Source organism: Cetorhinus maximus, chromosome 11 (assembly GCF_964194155.1).
Source record: "Cetorhinus maximus chromosome 11, sCetMax3.hap1.1, whole genome shotgun sequence".
NCBI lineage: Eukaryota > Metazoa > Chordata > Chondrichthyes > Lamniformes > Cetorhinidae > Cetorhinus > Cetorhinus maximus.
The window spans coordinates 124152376-124174594 of record NC_135889.1 but is presented as its reverse complement, the minus strand read 5'-3'; the positions used below and the strand labels follow the sequence as shown (position 1 = coordinate 124174594).

Sequence of the window (22219 nt, the reverse complement as noted above, 5' to 3'; positions counted from 1 at the left end):
ATGGTGAAGGTGGTGAATATTTAAGGTAGTGCCTGAGATGCTAATCAAGTGGGCTGCTTTGCCCTGGATGGTGTCAAGCTTTTTGAGTGTTGTTGGAGCCGCACTCATCCAGGCAAGTGGAGAGTATTCCATCACACTCCTGACTTGTGTCTTATAGATGGTGGGCAGGCATTGGGGAGTCAATAAGTGAGTTACTCTCTGCAGAATTCCCAATCTTTGACCTGCTTTGTAAACACAGTATTTATATGGCTGGTCCAGCTTAGTTTCTGGTCAGTGATAACCACCTGGATGTTGGTGCTGGTAGATTCAGCAATGGTAATACTAGTCAAGGGCAGATAATTAGATTTTCTTGTTGCAGGTGGTCGTTGCCTGGCAGCCGTGGATGTTCATTGCCTGGCATTTTATATGGCATGAATGTTTCTTGTCACTTATCAGTCCAAGCCTGAATGTTGGCCAGGTCTTGCTGCATAGGGGAATGAATTGCTTCTGTATCTGAGGAGTTGTGAATGTGCAATGATCAGCAAACTGGGAAGGCCATTGAAGCAGCTGTAGATGGTTAGGCCTAGGGCTCTACCCTGAGGAACTTCTGCTGTGATGCCCTGGAACTGAGATGATTGACCTCCAACAGCCACAACCGTCTTCCTTTTATGCTAGGTATGACTCCAACCAGTGCAGGGTTTCCCCCCTGATTCACATGTTTTCAATTTTGCTAGGGCTGCTTGATGCCATACTTGGTCAAATACTGCTGTGATCTTGAGGGCAGTCACTCTCACCTCACTCGTTGAATTCTGCTCTTTTGTCCAAACATGGTCAGGAGCTGAATGACCCTGGTGGAACCCAAACTGAGCATCAGTGAGCAGGTTATCGCTGAGTAAGTGCTGTGTGATGGCACTGTCGGTGACACCTGCATCACTTTGCTGATGATCGAGAGCAGACTGATGAGGCAGTAATTGGCCAGGTTGGATTTGTCCTGCTTTTTGTGGACATGCCATACCTGGGCAATTTTCCACATTGTCAGGTGGATGCCAATGCTGTAGCTGTACTGAAACAGCTTAGCTAGGGTTGTGGCTAGTTCTGGAGCACAAGCCTTCAGTTCTACTACCTGGTTGTCGGGTCCATAGCCTTTGCTGTATTCAGTGCCTTCAGCCATTTCTTTTTTTTCTAATTCCTTCATGGGATGGGGGCGTTGCTGGCTAGGCCAGTGTTTATTGCCCATCCCTAATTGCCCTTGAGAACTGAGTGGCTTGCTAGGTCCTTTCAGAGGGCATTTAAGAGTCAACCACATTGCTGTGGGTCTGGAGTCACCTGTAGGCCCGACCAGGTAAGGACAGCAGATTTCCTTCCCGAAAGGATATTGGGGAACCAGGTAGGCTTTTACGATTATCTGCTAGTTTCATGATCGCCATTACTGAGCTTAGAAATGCACCTGTTTCTTTCTTAGGGGACAATCCTGGTCAATGCTCTTGGTATGCTTCCCCTGCTCACTGTGCCAAATGTGCACTGTGGTTGCAGTTCCGGTGGTTAGAACTTCCCCTGTCTAGGACACGAGTGGAGTAGACTTATTGTACAAGGGACCCTTGAAAGTACTGTAGAAGCAATTTGTGCAGGGCACTAGTTCAAACCTGTCTCAGAAGGGCAGCAGATATATTGGGTCACTGCTTTCACTTCAGTCCTTTTAGAGTTTTTGAATTATTAATTGCAAAATGTCTAATCTTCCTCTGCCCGACAGGATGATCCAGAATTCGTTTATAGACATGGAGAATATGTTTGAGCTCTTCAGAGAGGAACAGGAGGTAGGTAGCTTCGCTAATAGTCTATTTTTAATTCTGATTTATGTAAATACAGAAGTGCAACTGCTAATGAGCTGGGGAGGCTCCAGGGAAATGAAGGTTTGGGAAGTTCCTCTGTGCTCCCCCAATTCTGTGCCCCTTGGTCGGCCCCAGCTTCCTTCGCGGCACCATTGGCGGCTGTGCCTTCAGCCACCTAGGCCCGAAGTTCTGGAATTCTCTCCCCAAACCTCTTTGCAGCTCCACCTTTCTTTCCCCCCTTTTAAGACGCTACTTTAAACCTATCTGCTTGACCAAGCCTTTGGCTCAGTCAGTTTTTTTATCTGATTATGCTCCTGTAAAGCAACTAGGGACGTTTTCTACATTTTGGGTGCTTTTTAATTGAGAGTCGTTGTTGAGTTGCCAGTGATTTTAGATGCTGATTGGAAGGAAGTGGCGTCACACACAGCATTTAGCCCTGGATGGTGAGGACGAGCTCTAGATCCATTCAGCCAGGAGGAAAAATGTGGACTGTTGGATATAGAATCATAGAAATTTACATATTGGAAGGAGGCCATTCAGCCCATTGTGTCCATGCCAACTGACAAGAAGCCATCCAGCCTAAACCCACATTCCAGTTCTAGGTCCATGATCATTGTCTTGTAGCTATGGTGCATCGAACATAGGTACAAGCATACAAATTAGGAGCAGGAGTAGGCCATTTGGCCCCTCGAGCCTGCTCTGCCATTCAGTAAGATCACGGCTGATCTGACTGTTGGCCTCAACTCCACATTCTGCCTACCCCCGAAAGCTTTTGACTCCGTTACTCAAGAATTGATCCTGCCTCTAATGCTGTCTGGGGAAGAGGGTTCCAAAGATTCACAACCTTCTGTAAGAAAAATTTCTTCTCATCTCTGTCTTAAATGGGAGACCCCCTTAAAATATGTCCCCTAGCTCTAGTTTCTCCTACATAGGGAAACATCCTTTCAGCATCCACCCTGTCAAGTTCCCTCAGGTTCTTATATATTCCAATAAGGTCACCTCTCATTCTTCTAACCTCCAATGACTACAGGCCCAGTCTGTCCAACCTTTCCTCCTAACATAAGCCCCCCCCACCCTGCCCATCCCAGGTATCAATCGAGTGAACCTTCTCTGAACTGCTTCTAAGACATTTATATCCTTTCTTAAATAAGGAGACCAAAACTGTACGCAGTGGTCTCACCAACCTCCTGTACAATTGCAGTAACACAACCCTCATTTTATATTGCATTCCCCTTGCAATAAGCGACAACATTCCTTTTGCCTTCCTAATCACTTGCTGTACCTGCATTCTAACTTTTCCTGATTCATGTACCAGGACACCCAGGTCCCTCTGTACCTTCTTCAATCTCTCTCCATTTAAACAATACGCTGCTTTTCTATTCTTCCTGCCAAAGTGGACAAGTTCACACTTTCCCACATTGTATGTCATCTTCCAAATTTTTTTTCCCACTCACTTAACATATCTATGTCCCTTTGCAGACTCCTTATGCCCTCTTCGCAACTTACTTTCCTACCTATCTTTGTGTCATCAGCAAATTTAGCAACTAAACATTCGGTCCCTCCATCCAAGTCATTGATATAAATTGTAAATATTTGAGGCCCCAGCATTCCACGCGTCACATCTTGCCAACCTGAAAAAGACCCATTTATCCCTACTCTCTGCTTCCTGTTAGCCCTCCAATCCTCTTTCCATAATAATATGTTACCCCCTACACCATGGTGTCTTATTTTGCATAGTAACCTTTGATGTGGCACCTTGTCGAATGCCTTCTGGAAATCTAAGTACAGAGTATCCACAGGTTCCCCTTTACCCACATTGCGTGTTATTTCCTCAAAGAGCGTCAATAAATTAGCCAAACATGATTTCCCTTTCACAAAACCATGTTGACTCTGCTTGATTGCTTGGGGTTTTCTAAATGGTCCACTATTACCCCCTTAATAATAGATTCCAGCAACTTCCCTACTGCAGACATTAAGCTAACTGGCCTGTAGTTTCCTGTTTTCTGTCTCCATCTTTCCTTGAAAAGAGGAGTCACATTTGCTGTTTCCCAATCTGATGGGACCTTTCCTGAACTAGTGCAGATCCAAGTACTTTTTAAATGTTGAGGGCTTTTGCCTCTACCTCCCTCCCTTTCAGGCAGTGAGTGCCAGATCCTCATCACTGTCTTGGTGAATACCTTTTGAATACCCTTTAACTCGCCTTCCCTCAGCCTTCCCTATTTCTTCTCCTACTTCTCTTAACAGCCTAGGATGCATTTTGTCCAGCCCTGGGAGGGGTTATCCACTTTCAAAGATGTTAAATCCCTTAATAATCCTCTCTCACTATGTGAATTTTATCTAATATTTCACACACCTCCTCCCTGATTGCATTTTCTGTATCATCCCTCTCTTGTGAAAACAGGCGCAAAATATTCAATAAGAACCATAGCAACGTCCTCTGCTTCCACACAGTTTACCCTAATAGGCCCAACTTTTCAATAAAAGCAAAATATTGCGGTTAGAACCATAGAAAAGTTACAGCACAGAAGGAGGCCATTTGGCCCATCTTGTCCATGCCAGCCCGAGGACACCCAGGTGCCCTTTCTAATCCCACCTTCCTGCACCCGACCCATAGCCCTGCAGCTTACAGCACTTTAGGTGCAGACCCAGGTACTTTTTAAAAGAGTTTAGAGTTTCTGCCTCTACCACCAACTTGGGATGCTGGAGGTCTAAATAAAAACAGAAAACTGAGTTCCGAAGAAGAGTCACATTGGACTCGAAACATTGGCCGGGATTTTCCGGCCCCATCGTGGGTGGGATCCGCTGCGGGCGAGTGCGGCACCCCCTGTCCCCAGCCGGAAGTCCATTGACTTGCGGTGTGACCGGAAGGTCGTGGCGGCGGGGACGGGAAGGTCGCGGCGGCGGGGACGGGAAGGTCGCGGCGGCGGGGACGGGAAGGTCGCGGCGGCGGGGACGGGAAGGTCGCGGCGGCGGGGACGGGAAGGTTGCGGCGGCGGGGACGGGAAGGTCGCGGCGGCGGGGACGGGAAGGTGGCGGGGACGGGAAGGTCGCGGCGGCGGGGACTGGAAGATCGCGGCGGCGGGACCGGAAGATTGCAGCAGCAGGCGGGTACGGAAAATCCCACCGGAAGGTCACGGCGGCGGGGACGGGAAGGTCGCGGCGGCGGGGACGGGAAGGTCGCGGCGGCGGGGACGGGAAGGTCGCGGCGGCGGGGACCGGAAGGTCGCGGCGGCGGGGACCGGAAGGTCGCGGCGGCGGGGACCGGAAGGTCGCGGCGGCGGGGACCGGAAGGTCGCGGCGGCGGGGACCGGAAGGTCGCGGCGGCGGGGACCGGAAGGTCGCGGTGGCGGGGACCGGAAGGTCGCGGTGGCGGGGACCGGAAGGTCGCGGCGGCGGGAAGGTCGCGGGGACCGGAAGGTCACGGCGGCGGGAAGGTCGCGGGGACCGGAAGGTCACGGCGGCGGGAAGGTCGCGGGGACCGGAAGGTCACGGCGGCGGGAAGGTCGCGGGGACCGGAAGGTCACGGCGGCGGGAAGGTCGCGGGGACCGGAAGGTCACGGCGGCGGGAAGGTCGCGGGGACCGGAAGGTCACGGCGGCGGGCGGGTAAGGAAAATCCCGCCCGTTAACTCTGTTCCTTTCCCCACAGGTGCTGCCAGACCTGCTGAGATTTTCCAGCACTTTCTGTTTTTGTTTTAGGCCTGACTCTTTAGTTATCCACTTGCTCTTCATGTAATTATACAATAAATCTTTGGGGTTTTCCTTGCTTTTACTTGCCAATGTTTTTTTCATGCCCTCCCTTTGCTTTCGTAATTTCCTTTTTAATTTCACCCCTGTACTTTTTATACTCCTCAGTATATGTCAAAAACTTCCCTTATTTTTGTTCAATCCTTTAAGCCTCTTGACATCCAGGGGGCTCTAGATTTGTTGCTCCCACCATTTTTCTTTAAGTGACCATACTTGCTCTGAACCCTCACTAACTCTTCTTCTAATTGGGCACGGATTTACCTTCATGTCATTGTTTCCAGCCAACTAACTAAATCATATCTCGGCTTAGTAAAACTAGCTTTTCCCCAATTGTGCACTTCTGTTCCCGGTCTGTCTTTGTCCTTTTCTAGTTCTGATACTCAGTCCAAGCTATGCCCCAAGTTATTAGTGTGCGTCTCTCCAAAGCACTGTGAGCTGGAGCTCTGGTGTTCTGCTGACTAAGATAACCGAGCAGGTCTACATTTGAATATCACTGGCTCCTTTACCCGCAGGAATTTGTTACGCAGCAAAGTTGGCATCGTCTGGTTTTTCCAACTTAGTTTATGTAATGGGTTTGTTTGGAAGCCATGTCTATTATCAGATGACTGTTATCCTTAAAGTCCTTTAGTTGAAATACAAATAGATTAAAAAGAGATTTTGCTGCCAATGTTGACAAATCTGTAGTGCACAGTCAGAAGCTCAAAATAATTAATAGAATTGCACATAATCAGGCCAACGGGTCCATGCTAGCGTTTATGCTTGATATGAGCCTCCTCCCACTCTATGTACTTCACCTCCATGCGCTAGTGAGTTTCACGATCTCACCATGATCAGGGGAAAGAAGATTCTCCTGAATTTCCCATTGGATGTATTAGTGATTATCTTATATTTAGGGGCCCTACTTTTGGACTCTCCTCTATGTACCCTATCAAACCTCATCATAATTACAAAGACCGTTATCAGGCCACCCTTCACACTTCGCTTTTCTAGAGAAGAAAACCCCAGACTTTTTTTTTTATTTGATCATAGTGTGGTTTAGCTGTTGTGGTTGACTGCCAAATACCCATTGGGCTTTTCCCAGCTGTCATTGCTTGCGTCAGCATTCCCCTCCTTATTCAGTTTTTTTGCGCCTTTTGCTCCCAGAACACTATAAATGCCATTAAACCTTTTGGGGAATGAGCCAGTGGAGGTAATTTTACAACCTGATACTCCAGAAGAGCAGCCGCCTCGGCCAAGAACACACAACGGAGATTTGAGTGTTCTAACTGTTAACTTCTTGAATTCCCTCTGAGCATTTGTGGCGATTAGGTTTCCCAAAAGGAGGAAGAAGTCGGAAAATTACCCTTTGTGTTCAGGTTCCATCCACAGGTAGGGAGGAAATTTGAGAAAGTTGTTCATCCTGGGGTAACTCAGGCGCATATCATCAAGCCTGGCTTAGGACCAGCGTTGGCAGAAACCTTTAATTAAACCTCTCAGCTGGCGAGTACTGCAGGGCACGGTGAGAGAGGATAGCTCTCATAAAGATAAATAAACATGCCAACTGAAAATGATCATCTGTATTTTGCAGATTACTGATGACATCAATGCAGCAGATCTAGCCTTCAAAGTTGGGAAGGTGGAGTTTGACAAAGTTTACTTCAATTATGTCGATGGGTGAGTAAATGATGTATGAATGATGGCATAGAGCTGCAAGTATTGGACAAAGGCATTGAAAGTAATCAAAATAATGTTGGCCTTTATCCTATCAAGGTTAGTGGGGGGGCTGTAATACCAAGTGCATAAGTTATGTTTTAGTCTCAGGAAGGATATATTGGCCTTGGAAGGAGTTCGGCGTAGATTCACCAGAATGATACCAGGGCTTCGAGGGTTAATTTATGAAGATTTGGCTTGTGTTCCCTTGAATAAGGGAGATGGGATGATCTTATCAAGGCGTTTAAAGTGTTTAAAGGATTCTATAGGGTAGATATTTCCTCTCTTTGGAGAATCCAGAACAAGGGGACACAACCTTACAATTTAAGCTAGGCTATTCGGTAGTGAAATTTTTTTAACGCAAAGGCGAGGGAAAGTCTGAACTGTGTGTGGGTGCTGGGGAACAATTGGAGCTTTCAAGACTTGAGATCAAGAGATGAGGAGCAGCAGCAGGTAAATGGAATTGAGGTACAGTTGAGGTATCAGCAGGATTTAATTGAATGGCGGAGTAGGCTCAAGGCGTTGACTGGTCTTCTCCTGATCCTAACTGCAACAGAGTCTTGGCTGGGACTGTACCTTTAATTGCCCTTTACGTTGTGCCAGTTTTCTATTGTCTTTTTATCACCTCAAACCGCATGTCCTTACATGACCTGATATGGCCTCTGTATGCTGGCCGTTGTGTAAGGCAGTTTGTATCTCTGCGCATATACCAGCATACAAAAATGGTGAGCAAGAAAAGACCATCTAGTCCATCAAGTCTGCTCATGATGCCTGGAGCATCTTCACCAGACACTCCCTAAACCCCCCGTAGCCATATCATCTCCTGAGGGAAGCAAAAGAAACAGGAAAAACCCAGAGGAAATAAGGGAGAAGAAAATTTGGAATATTCTTATCCAACTGGTCAAAATCAGTCCAGGATATCACATTGACAATGTAAAAAAGACATTGGAGAAGGAGTAGGGCCCTTTGAACTTGCTGCTCTATTTAGTAAGGCCGTGGCTCTACTCCATTTATCTCCATATCTCTTAATTCCCTTAGCACCCAAAAATCTGTTGATCTCAGTTTTAAATATACTCAACAATTGAGCATCCACAGCTTTCTGGGATAGAGAATTCCAAAACTTCACCACCGTCAGTGAAGGAATGTCTCATGTTCCACAGGTACCAACAGCTCTTCTGTACTTTGTCCATGGAGCCATTCTTCAGGTGTGTGACTAGAGCAAGCTATTTGATCATGGAAGGAATCAGAGCTAATCTCGATCCTGGCCTCAATGAACCACATCCACGTACTACAGTAAAGATCATTGGATAACGGTCAGGGGTGAGAACCCTGGCTACTTTGCAGTCTTAAATGGCTGACTCTTTATCTGAGTCTATGACCCTTAGTTCTAGGCTCTTGAACTAGGAGAAACGGCCTCTCATCATCTACCTTCTCAAGAAACAGCCCAGCTCCCTCTTGAAGGAATGTAGAGGCAGCACCCACTCATCTTCTACTTAGGCAGTTCCCTGGGATCAAGGATGACTTGCTTCCACTCCAGTTCGATAGATTCTAAGATGGCTGATAAGTCCAATGAGTGATCTGCAGATCCTACCATGTGTGGGGCAGGTGGTGCTTGAAGGGTTGGGTAGATGGAGGTTTACGCATTCCCTCCGATGCCTCGACTTTTGCCTCTGCACGTTCCTGACAAAGTCTCTGTGTTCGATGCCTTCCTGAATGAGCCTTCTCCGTTTTGATAAGTTACAAGCTAGGGTCTCCCATGAGTCGGTGGGTATGTTTGACCACTTCAGGGATAATTTGAGAACATTCCTAAAGCATTTCCGCTGCCCTCCTGGGAGTCTCCTGCCACAAATAAGCTCCGAGTAGAGCAGTTGCTTTGGGGATCTGGTGTCAGGCGTATGAACATGTCCTGGCCAGCAGAGTTGGTTTTGAGTGATCAGCATCTTGGCTTGGGAGAGGATGCTGCTGTTGGACTGCCTTTCTTGCCAGTGGACTTGGAACTTTTTGCCAAGGCACCGCTGGTGGTACTTCTCCAATCTTCTCCAGTGCTTTGAGGTGCCGGCTGACGGTCATCAACTTCGCTGAAGCATATGGGTCACTGCTGCCTGGTAGGCCATAACCTTAGCTCCGAGTTTGAGATCCTGGTCCTCAAATACTTTGTTTTCCTCGCTTGTCGAAGGCTGAACTGGCATATGGGAAGCGATGACGAATTTTGTCATCAATGTCTGCCTTCATCGAAAAGAGGCTCCCAAGAAACAGGAAGTGCTTCACGTTGCCCATCACTCATACCAGTGGACGATACACTCCAGAGGTTCATTACATTCTGGGAAAAGAAGAGCCACTCAACCTCCAGATTATTTCTACATTTGCACTGTTTAAATGTTTGTGTGCAGTGTGATTTTTTTTACCTTTATAATTATTTAATACTTTATAATGATCCAAATTTCAATTGCTGATCTGTCTTGATCTAGATGTTATTAAGTCCATGGAGTAACCTGGGTGCTTCAAATTGTTTCACTGGCCCGAGGCTAAGAAAGGGGAACAGTAGCCAGGGTTCTCACTCTTGCCCGTTATCCAGTGATCTTTACTGTGGTACGTGGATGTGTTGAGGCCAGGATCAAGTCTAGCTCCGATCAAATGGTGTGTTCTAGTCACAGACCTGAAGAATGGCTCCATGGACAAGGTACAGGCGGGCTGTTGGTGCCTGTGGAACATAAGAACACAAGAAATAGGAGGAGGAGTAGACCATATGGCCCATCGAGCCTGCTCAGCCATTCAGTACAATCATGGCTGATCTTGGGCTTCATCTCCATTTTCCCGCCTGCTCCCCATATCCCTTAATTCCCTGAGAAACTAAAATCTGTTTATCCTAGCCTTCAATGTATTCAACAAGAAGTTAACAGTTAAAAGTTAACACCTCATGAAGCAGAGGGTGGAAAACTAGCAGGAAGTAAAAAAATATAATGCATGTGGTTGGGTGTCTGCCTACTCTGTTTCCTGTGTTTCGCTTTAGAACTGTAGCCAAACGCATCAAATTAAATGGTGTCTGCTCCAGATGTAAATGTGGCCCTGATTTGTTTTCTTCTAAAGCCACTCAGCTGGTCAAATTGAAATGAAAATGAGCGAGTGTGTTTGTGTAAGTAATTCTTGTACCTTGCTGCTGATACTGTCTCGATAATGAGTCCTACAAACAAAATGAAACCAGGATAATCAATTCATGGTCATATCATTCTCTTTATATACACTCAGGATTTTAGACTCTCCAACTGCTTGTATTTGTAATCTTTCCTCACTTTGCCTTAGTATTATGATTTTTTTTTAAATCACTAGTTAGAAGCAACAGCAACAACTTGCATTTATACTTCAGCTTTAACATAGCTAAAAATCCCAAGGCGCTTCACCAGAGTGTAATCAGACAAAATTTGGCACACATCCATGTAAAGAGATGTTAGAACAGATGACCAAAAGCTTGGTCAAAAAGCTAGATCTTAAAGAATGACTTGAAGGAGGAGAGAGAGAGAGGGAAAAAGGTGGAGGGGTTGAGGGAAGGAATTCCAGAGTTTACAATTCAGGCAGCTGAAGGCACGGCCACCAGTTCTGGAGTGAAGGAAATCTGTTGCAAAAGAGGCCAGAGTTAGAGGAGCACCCAGATCTCTGAGAGTTGTGGGGTTGGAGAAGATTACCGATTGCCTGTTGTGGCACAGCAGATAGTAAATGCTGAGTTGCTCAAACCCCAGAGGGAAACTTCAAACAGCTGCCACAACTGTTTTTGCTATTTGTATTTTATTTTGAGATGCGTACCTTGAATTCAGTAGTAATGAGTCCACCGAGACTTGGAGGCTTTTTACCAAACTAAATTAAACACTTATTAATAGAAGAAGATTTTAAACACTACATAAGTTTACAAATTACTACTATGATGACTCCTAGCTCCCCTAATTAACCTGACTTCCAGTTACACCTCCGCTAAGGCAACAGTAAAAACAAATAAATTTCAACAGACCCAGGCAAAGCTACACAATACCCTGGACAGGGAGATTCATGGTGAGTTTTCTTAGCTTCGGTTCCAACTTGATGCATAGAGGCTGGTGCTTTCCACACTTATTAGATCTTAGAATGCCTTCATCTTACACATAACCTCATGTCTTTATACAGGTTTCTCCTTTTTTAATGTAAATTCCATTGTCCCAATATGTCTTTGCAATTTTACTTTTTCCATAATATAAATCTTCCATAGTAATCATATTATCAGTAATCTTTGGGAAAAATAAGCAGACTGTTTGGCTTAGCCTCTGTTGGCGAGGTGTAACACCTTACCACCTCTTTGAAATTCACGACTCTGGTTTATCTAAAAAGGCAAATGTTCCTCACGCCTCACATTCTAAAACTTCAGCCATGTTTACATGTTTAGCGTTTCAAAAGCTCCAGACTAGCTGCCTCCAATTCAATTAAACTCCCCCCACCATCCCCCACACGCAACCTCAGACAGAGAGATTAATCCAAACCCCACTATTAACCTACTTTTACAATAAATCACAATATTATGAAAATTATTATATTTTCATGACATTGCCCAACTCTGGCAGTGAACCTCCTGCACACCATTTGTCGATCTTAATATTTTGCCAACATGTGGGTTGTGTGTCTGTACTTGCCTCTATTTTTGTGTGACTGGTAAATGTCATGATTGAGCAGTTTCAAATAACAAATCTAAATATTTCTGCCTGTGTGTGTCTACCTTGGTGATGTGCATATGTCTGTATACACACGACAGTCTATCTGTATATATTTTTAAATCATTAAGAGATAACTTGATGTGGAAGTTTTATCAAGTTTCAACCAACTTTCCTTCAATTTTAAAACAACGTTTCTTGGTTTTCATGCCTTTTCCAATGCTCTCCTAGCTGGCCTCCCATCTTGCTCCCTTCATAAGCTTGAGCTCATCTAGAACTCTGCCCATATCCTAACTTGCACCAAGTTGCTTTCACTCGCACTCACCGACCTACATTTGTAACAAGATAGATGAGTTGACAGCACAAATAGAAATAAACGAACATGACTTGATAGCTATTACAGAGACAGTGGCTGCAAGGTGACCAAGACTGGAAACTCGATATTCAAGGATATTCGACTTTCAGGACAAATAGGCAAAAAAGAAAAGGAGGTGGGGTAGCTTGGTTAATAAAGGAAGTGCAGTGGCGAGTAGTGATATTGGTGCAAGTGTTGTGGAATCAGTTTGAGTGGAAATAAGGAATATCAAGGGGAAGAAGTCACAGGAATTTTTAAAATTCATTCATGGGATGTGGACACCGCTGGTTAGGCCAGCATTTATTGTCCATCCCTAATTGCCCTTGTTCAGAGGGCATTTAAGGACATTGCTGTGGGTCTGGAGTCACATGTAGGCCAGACCAGGTCCTTACCAGCAGATTTCCTTCCCCAAAGGGCATTAGTGAACCAGATAGATTTTTACAACAATCGACAATGGTTTCACGTCATTAGACTTTTAATTTTTAATTCCAGATCTTCATCGAATTCAAATTCCACCGTCTGCCTTGGCGGGATTTGAACCCGGCTCCCCAGAGCATTACCCTGGCTCTCTGGATTACTAGTCCAGCAATACCACTATGCCATTGCCTCCCTGGTGGGAGTCACCTATAGGTCCCCGAAGAATTGCCTCACCGTAGGACAAAGTATAAATCGGGAAATAATGGAGGCGTGTAAGAAGGGCGCTACAATTGTCATGGGTGATTTTAATCTGCATATTGACTGGACAAATCAGATTGGTGGGGGTAACATGGAAGACAAATTTGTAGAGTGCATCAGGGATTGTTTCTTCGAGAAATACATTGCAGAACCTACCCGGGAACAGTCTATTTTAAATCTAGTAATGAGGTAGGATTAATAAGAGATATCAGTTAAAGATCCTCTGGGTGGTAGCGATCACAACATGGTAGAATTTCAAATTCATTTTGAGGGCAAGGAACTCTGGTCTCAAACCAGTGTCCTCAACTAAAATAAGGGCCATTACAGAGGTTTGTGGAAAGAGTTGTCTAAAGTGGGCTGGGAAAATAGATTAAGGGGAAGGTCAGTGAATGAGCAGTGGCAGACGTTTAAACAGATATTTCATAACGCTCGACAAAAATTTATCCCAGTCAAAAAGAAGGACTCGATGAGAAGGATGAACCTCCCGTGGTTAACAAAGGTGGTCAAGGAGAGTATTCGATCAAAAGCTAAGGCATACAAAGCACTAAAAATTAGTGGTAGACCAGAGGATTGGGAATTTTTTAGGAACCAGCAGCAGATGACTAAAAAACTAATGAAGATGGAAAAAATTGATTATGAACGTAAATTGGCAAGAAATATAAAAACAAACAGCAAGAGCTTCTACGGTATACAAAAGAAAGAGCGTGCCTAAGTGAGCGTGGGACCCTTGGAGGATGCAACTGCAGAATTGATAAGGGGGAATAGGGAAATGGCAGATAATTTAAACCAGTATTTTGCATCGGTCTTCACGGTGGAGGACACTAAACATCCCAAAGATATTGGATAAGTCAGGAGCAAATGGGAGGAAAGATCTTGTAACAGTCTCTATTCACGAGGGACAAAGTATTTGACAAACTAATGGGACTAAAGGCAGACAAGTCGCCCGGACCTGATGGCCTGCATCCAAGGGTTTTAAAGGAAGTGGCTGCAGAGGTAGTGGAGGCATTGGTCAAAATATTCCAGAACTCATTGGTCTTCGGGAGAGTCCGAGGGGATTGGAAAACCGCTAACGTGACGCCAAATCTTCTGACGATACAAAAGTAGGTATGAAGGCATGTTGTGGTGAGGACCTAAGGAATCTGCAGGGGGATATAGACAGGTTGAGTGAGTGGGCAAAAACTTGGCAGATGGAGTTTAATATAGGTCATGCACTTTGGTAGGAAGAATCAAAAAGCAGACTATTATTTAAATGGAGAGAGACTCCAAAAAAGTGCAGCATAGAGGGATCTGGGTGTTTTTGTGCATGAAATACAAAAAGTTAGCATGCAGGTGCAGCAAGTAATTAAGGCGGCAAATGGAATTTTAGCCTGTGTTGCTAGGGGGTTGAAGTTTGAAAATAGGGAAGTCTTGTTACAACTGTACAGGGTGTTGGTGAGGCCGCACCTGGAGTACTGTGTACAGTTTTGGCCCCTATATTTAAGAAAGGATACACTATCACCAGCAGACGGCTGTTCAGGCACCCTGGAAATCTCCATGGCCATCTTCTCCCTGGGTTGGATGCATCGCTGGCTCTTTCCCCAGTCCAGGCCATCTCTGTGGCATTCTTCACTCTTTTCACCTGTAATGGCACCATGAATTTATGCTAGCCTATAGTGCATGAACGGATATTGCTGTTCGCTGCATCTGTGCATCACAGTGCTCGTCCACATGTTCTGTGCGCATGAGCTGTGTACACATACAAGCCTCATTGCTGAAGCAGAGGTTTGTGCCATGTCTCGCACCTTAGCTGCAGCATGCAGATATGGCCCTTGCCTTGGAGCTCTGTGTGGATGAGCCAAGCTACTCACCTTGCCAGAATACAGCAGGACATTGAACCTTTTCCTGCATTGAATCTATGAACGCTGCGCTCATGGCTGCTGCAATTTGAATCCAGGCCGCCTTGGTTGCTGCAGGGGTATTACAGCAGCCAGCTGGGTAGGGGACTGGACCTCTTCCACCAAAGCTTGCAGGTCTTGGTCAGAAAAGCATGGGGCAGCTGGATCCATCCTTGCCCGCCCCCCGCCCCCCCACCACATCTCTTCTGTGGGACATTCAATAAATAAAAATGTAAAGTGAAAATGGTGGTGAGCCATTCCGATTACAATGCTCTCATTCACTTTTGTGTGCTTCCACGAACTAACCATTTCCACCATAGCATCAATGGTTATTGTTAAGGTTTGTTGAAGAGAATGGCTCTGCACAAGTGCTTAGTGCCATGTATGTTGCAGCTGTGACTCCTAAGATATCATGCTGTGCTCCAGGGCCACTGACAACCCCACAGTTTTCCCCCCCTCTTTAGTCACACTGATGCTGTGACAGTGTGCAGATGTGAGGGACCCGGCCAAGGGTCAGAAGTGTGGTGCGTGCTGATAGATGGGTGGCAGGAGGGCAGTTGGATGGGACAATGAGCGTGGCACTGTTCATCATGCATCCACCTGCTAAATCTTGGCAGATAACTACATGACTGCACAATATTTGTACCAGTCAGTGGTGGCAAGACAATGCCATGCCCATGGCTGTGTCTTGAGAATCCACTCCACTCCATGCTTTCAGTGGTTCAGTAGGGTACACATTGATTTGGCAGCAACAATGACAATTCTCCCATAGGGAAAGCCCATGATGAGCCATCTGTTCCAGGGTGAGCTAGTAGTTGGGCAACACTTGAAGCTCTGACACTCACCTGACAAGGAAATAACTTCTCTGAGGCACAGAGACTTCAGTATTGATGCTCTGCCTCTCAAATGGGCCTTTCAGAAAGCCCCGCTTTTTATTCGTGCCTGAGTTAGCCAACCTGCATCAGGCCCGCCTCCGACTGCTCACTCCTTTCGGGGTCGTCCGCCCCAGCACTTGTTCTAGCCCGCCCTCGGACTGAAATTTGGAAGTTCAGGCAGCCGTTTTTAAAGGTCAGGTTTGCGGAGCCAGGAATTCTCTGCACACCTGAACAAGGAGTGAAAATCTGGGCCTGTGAAGGCACTCCTTACCTCTTTGACCAAGATTTTGGTGACCTGTTCTACTACCTTTTTGTGGCTGAGTGTCAGATTTCATTTAAATATGCTTCTGTGATATGCTTGGCACGTCTTATTAAACGCGCTACACAAATGCTAATTGCTGTTTTCTCATTTTGTATGTTTTGGCTTCACCCATTGATGCTGGAGCACCTGCAGTAATGCACACGAGTTATAGTAAGTAAGATGTGTTCAGCACAGTATTAGATGAGGAGATTTGCTTTCCCCTCACAAGCTAAAGACAATACAATCCGCTTGAGGAATGGAAAGCTAGAAGAGAGCGAGCAGCTTTTCGATGGCTTATAATCCGAGCGTCAAACTTTACAAGAGGGTGACCGAGTTAGAAAGAGCTTCTCTTTCAGGTCTGGTATCTGTGGTGCCAGGAAATGACTTCTCCAAGACACAGAGACTTCAGCATTGACGCCCTACCTCTCAAATGAGAGGCCTCTCAGAAAGGCCTTTCAGGTTGGCCTGAGTCAGCCAACCCGCCTCGTGCTCGCCTCTGACCCCTCGCTACTTTTGGGGCCACCCGCCCTGACTTCTGTTCTACCTCTCTCTGCCTCCTGAAGTTTTTAAGTGAAATAAATTTTGAATATTTTCAAAGCGTTCCCCAGTGGACTTGAACCTAAATCACAAATCTACTCATGATTCAGAAGCAGCTTTACTGAATTTGAAAGCCTGGAAGAACTTAATCAGCCTGCAGTTGTATCTGCTATAGTCAATATCTACAATGTTCATCCATAAGATTCCTTATGTCTTCATCACAACATGCCCTCCCATCTATTTTTGTATCATCAGCAAATTTGGATACATTACATTCTGCCCCCTCCTCCAAGTCATTAATATGGATAGTAAATAGTTGAGGCCCTAGGACTGATCCTTGTGGCACGTCTTTCCAACCTGAAAAAGACCCATTAATTCCGACTCTGTCTTCTGTCAACTCTCAATCCATGCTAATATGTTACCCCCAATACCATGAGCTTCTATCTTGTGCAATAACCTTGTATGTGGCACCTTGTCAAATGCCTTCTGGAAATCCAAATACACTACATCTGCCAGTTCCCCTTTATCAACTCTGCTTGTTATATCCTCAAAGAACTCTACCAAATTTGTTAAACATGATTTCCCTTTCTCAAAACCATGTTGCCTCTGTTTGATTGTGTTAATTTCTAAATGTCCTACTATTTCTTCCTTATTAATGGATTCTAGCATTTTCCCAATGACAGATGTTAGACTGACTAGCCTATAGTTTCCTGCTTTTTGTCTCTCTCCCTTCTTGAACAGGGGTGTCTCATTAGTGGTTTTCCACTCCGCTGGGACCTCCCGGAATCCAGTGAGTTCTGGAATATTTCGAGCAATATCCACTATCTCTGCAGCCACTTCCTTTAAAACCCTTGGATGCAGGCCATCAGGTCCTGGTGACTTGTCTGCCTTCAGTCCCACTAGTTTGTCAAATACTTTGTCCCTCGTGATGGAGACTTTTACAAGACCTTTCCTCCCATTAGTTCCTTGCTTATCTGATATCTTTGGGATGTTTATAGCATCCACCACCATGAAGACTGATGTAAAATACTGATTTAAATTATCTGCCATTTCCCTATTTCCCCCCTATCAATTCTCCAGTCGCATCCTCCAAGGGTCCCACGCTCACTTTAGGCACTCTCTTTCTTTTTGTATACCTGTAGAAGCTATTGCTGTTTGTTTTTATATTTCTTGCCAATTTACTTTCATAATCAATTTTCTCCCTCTTTATTAGCTTTTTAGTCATCTGCTGCTGGCTCTTAAAAAAATCCCAATTCACTGGCCTACCACTGGTTTTCGCCATTTTGTACGCCTTAGTTTCTGGTTGGATAACTCTCCTTGACCACCTTTGTTTCCTTGTTCATCAGGCTCAGTAATCACTCAGAACCAGGTTCCTGTGTCATTCCACCCCTGCAATCCTGCTCTGTCACTCTATCAGGCTCAGTAAATCCTTTCCCCTTTTGGCCACCAGTATCACACCATAATTGTATCACTTTACTTCTGCTACAAGCAATCCCAACTGTAATGACCACGCTGTGATGTTGATGTAAATGAAGTGGATTAGTGCCTCTGGCACCATCGATTCCTATCTCGTTCAATGTTTTCTTTAATCAAGTCACTGGTGGCACAGTGTATAGGGAAACATCGGTCAGCACTGGATGCTACATTTTGCCATTTATCCCAGCCACTCCTTTTACGAGCCCCATCATGGACTCAATCCCAACTACTTACTACCAACTATTTAGCCATGGCTCAATAGGTAGCATTCTTGCCTCCGAGTTAGCAAGTATGAGTTCAAATCCCACTCCCGGGACTTGAGCACTGTCAATTCAATGCAGTATTGAGACAACTGTTATGTGTGAAAGATCAAATGGCACTATTCAAAGGAGAAAAGTGGTGTTCCCCCCCAGCGTCATGGCCAATATTGATTCCTCAACTGGGATTCAGTCCTATCTACTGCGCTTGGAGAGAGATGAAAAACGACTTGCCTGCTATTTGTTCATTTTAACCTTCTGTCCTTTAACCCAGCATTCAGTAGCCTTGACTCAGTGGCAGTACGCTTGTCCCTGAGTCAGAAGGTTGTGTGTTAAAGCCAACTCCAAAGATCTGAACACATAATCTAGGCTGGCACCTCCGTGGGAGTGATGGACCGTCAGAGATGTTAAACTGATGCCATTTCAGCCGCTTCAGATGGATGTAAAAGATTCCTTATCTCTATTCCAAGAGGAGCAGAGGAGTTTTTCCCCCATGTCCTGGCCAATATTTATCTCTCAACCAACGTCACTAAAACAGATGGCCTAAAGATTTATCTCACTCCTATGTTTTGGGAGCTTCCTTTGTGCAAATGGACTGCCTGCTTCTTAGATGCCAACAAGCTGTACATAAAGTGCATTCCAGCCAATAAATTACTTTTTTATGATGTCCTGTGAGTGTGAAATGAACTACATAAATATGACAAAACAGAAAATGCTGGAAATACATATCCGGTCCATAAGACCATAAGACATAGGAGCAGAAATTAGTCCATTCAGCCCATCGAGTCTGCTCTGCCATTCAATCATGGCTGATAAGTTTCTCAACCCCATTCTCCCGCCTTCTCCCCGTAAACCTTTGATCCCCTTACCAATCGAGAACCTATCTTGATGGCACCCGTGGCAAGAGAAACAAAGTTAACATGTCAGGTTGATGACGTGTCATCAGAACTAGCCAAAGAGATGTTACAGGTTTTAATCAATACAGAGGCAGGGAAAGCAAAGAGGAGCGAGAGAGTAAAGAACTAAAGGTAAAGTCTGTAATAGGATGAAAGGCAGAAGAGATTAAAAACGTTGACGGTATACAGCAATAGGGGAATGGTAATGAAACAAGTAAAGATGGAAAAGATAGGTTTAGAGGAGGTGTAAATGGCAATAGCAGAATCATTACCACAGCTGCTATTTGTAAAAAAAAAAGGTTGGAGCAATGGTTATGACCTGAAACTATTGAACTCTATGAGAGTCCTGAAGGCTGTAATGTGCCTCATCAAAACATGAAGTGCTGCTCCTCAAGTTTTTGTTCAATTTCATTAGAACAGTATAGGAGGCCAAAGACAGGTCAAAGTGGGAGTGGTGCGGAGAATTAACATGACATGCAGCCAGAAGCTAGGAGCCTTGCTTGCAGACTGAGTAAAGTTGTTCCCCAAAGTGGTCACCAAATCTGAATTTGGACTCTTTATTGTTGAAGAGACTGCATCATGAAGACCAAATACAGAACACTAAATCGAAAGAAGCATAAGTAGATTGCTACTTAACCAGGAAGGAGTGTTAGTGGCCTTGAACAGTGGAAAGAGGGAAGATTAACGGGCAAGTGTAAGAGTGATGGAATACTTTCCACTTACCTGGATGAGTGCAGCTCCAACAACATTCAGAAGAATGCTCCACACCATCCAGGATAAAGCAGCCCACTTGATTGGTGCCCCATCCACATCATTAAACATTGTCCCCCTCCACAACCAGCGCAGGAGTGGCAGCAGTGTGTAAAAGATGCTCTGTAGCGAGCGCCAATTCAAAGGCACCTTCCAAACACGGTACCTAGAAGGACAAGAGCAGCAGGTGTGTTGGGGAACACCACCACCTGCAAGTTTTCCTCTTAGTCTCGCACCACCCTGAATTGGAAATATATAAGCTTTCTGTCATCTTTGCTGGTTCAAATTCTGTAACTCCCTACCTAATAACCCTGTGGACATATCTTCACAACATGGGCTGCAGTGGTTCGTTCAAGAAAGTAGCTGAAAAGGGCAATTAGGGATGGGCAGTAAAAGCTGACCTTGTTAGCGGTGCCCACATCCTGTGATTGAATTTTTTTTAAAAAGCTTGTTTTGATTTCCAGTTAAATGCCCCTTAGGTGCCACCTAGTATTTGATTGGTTGATAACGGCTTCACAGTCACTAAATATCCTTTTGTATTGCACACATTTGCTGTTTCCTGTTCCAATGTATACTTTACATTACTTTGAATTATATCCAAGTATCCATTTGCTTAATAAATCCAGAATGCTGTTGGTATCCCTCACATTTGTCACCTTGCCACATTTCTTGGTGTGATCATCAAAGCTTTGTAATGCAAAAAGTACTCTGTTCCAAGAGATTTACTTCTTTCCACTTACCCTGTTTCTTGCTGCAAAACCAGTTTCAATATCCTGTAACTAATTTGTAGTTAATTCCATGACCTTCAATTTTTTAAAGGCTTTGCATGTGGAACTATATCAAATGTTTTCTAAAAGTCTAACTAAATAATGACAACTGGATAGCCAAATCTACTAGTTTAGTCACATCCTCGAAAAACTTCAGCGGATTATGCTAACTACCTGTTATAAATATATTAGTTGGGTTAAAGGTATTTAAACCTGAGAATGGTATTTTGAAATTGGAAGATTTGAGAGATTGGGAGCCAGTATGGGTCAACAGCAACAGGGGTAATTGGTGGTTGGGGCAATTTAGGGGGAAAGGTAACTTTTACTGAAAAAAAAAAAAATCCTTTGCGTTAGTGCTGAAATTCATCATCTCATTTTCTCGGACATTACTTCGCAGGAGAGCCGATTTAGAGATGAACCGGACTCCCAAATAGAAACTTCCCCATTGAAAATGAAATGACCACAGGTTTGCACAATGCTGCCTAATTCATTTCCGCCCACAAGGTTTATAAACTCTGAAGTTCAATGTATTGTTTCCTTGTATCTTTGGATACTTGTAGAATGTTACTGTAATTGGATGGTAAATATTCATGAACCCAATACTCACCTGGGAAGGGGGGGACCCCATTCAGTTCTCATCTACTCCAGGCGAGTGGAACAGTGCAATCTTCAACCACAGATGGCCTACCTTTCCTAATCCTTGTTAACACAAGTTTTATTTTCTTTTTCTCTTACAGTAAGGAAATCTTACACGACGTATCATTCACTGTTCCACCTGGACACACACTGGCCCTGGTAAGTCTGTTTACTGCAATGAGTGTGTGAGTGACGTTCCACCAAACTTGGTTCAATTGGTATACGTATCTTTAGTACCAATGGAATAAAATCAGATTGTGGCAAATATTTATGAATCCAATTCTCACCCGGGTAGAGGGTTCCACCATTACCCACGCCCACGCAGGTGGAGGACCGCCTGATATCCAGGTAGTGATATTTATTAATATCTGGATAATTTATAGGACTAACCCAAATCATGCTCATGAATTGATGATCTTTGGTTTCCTGGGCAATACCCAGTGTTGACAGCACCATCACCACTTGTGCTACAGTGATTCGAAGAGAAGGCACATCAGCATTTTCTCCACGCAGCTAGGGATGAGCAATAAATGCAGCCTTGCCAGAATCAGCCACATCTCAAGAATTAATTTTTAAACAAAGGACTATAGTAAAAATAGAGTCCTCGTCCAGGGCATTATCAGCTGGTGCTGCTGCCTAGATCAGTTCATTGGACAAGATGGATCCTGCACCAGGACACACCAGCCTATCCCCCTGTCCCTGACCCTGCCATCCTAGCAAGCAGTTTATAAGTTAACCTACTTACTTAGTCGTTTTACTGCACTTCCTCTCTCCTTGACAACAAACTGTCCAATCACTGCATTGTCCCTTGCCCTCTCTCCTCACAACTAGTCTTTCATTGCCACAATGGACCTGTTGCTACTTCAATCTTTGAAGAGTTGAGATAAGAGGGTTTTTATGAGTTGGGG

At 44.9% G+C, this 22219-nt stretch overlaps 1 protein-coding gene across 3 annotated transcripts in view; it reads left to right on the top strand.

Annotated features, from left to right (window-relative positions):
- The window catches only part of LOC144686895 (ATP-binding cassette sub-family B member 6-like), a 213843-nt gene that overhangs the window by 101548 nt on the left and 90076 nt on the right, over nt 1-22219 (top strand). For all 3 annotated transcript variants that reach the window (XM_078552722.1, XM_078552721.1, XM_078552723.1), the window contains exons 12-14: nt 1730-1793; nt 7121-7206; nt 21413-21470. In XM_078552722.1, the coding sequence (XP_078408848.1) occupies nt 1730-1793; nt 7121-7206; nt 21413-21470 (208 nt within the window). The remainder of the gene's footprint in view (nt 1-1729; nt 1794-7120; nt 7207-21412; nt 21471-22219) is intronic.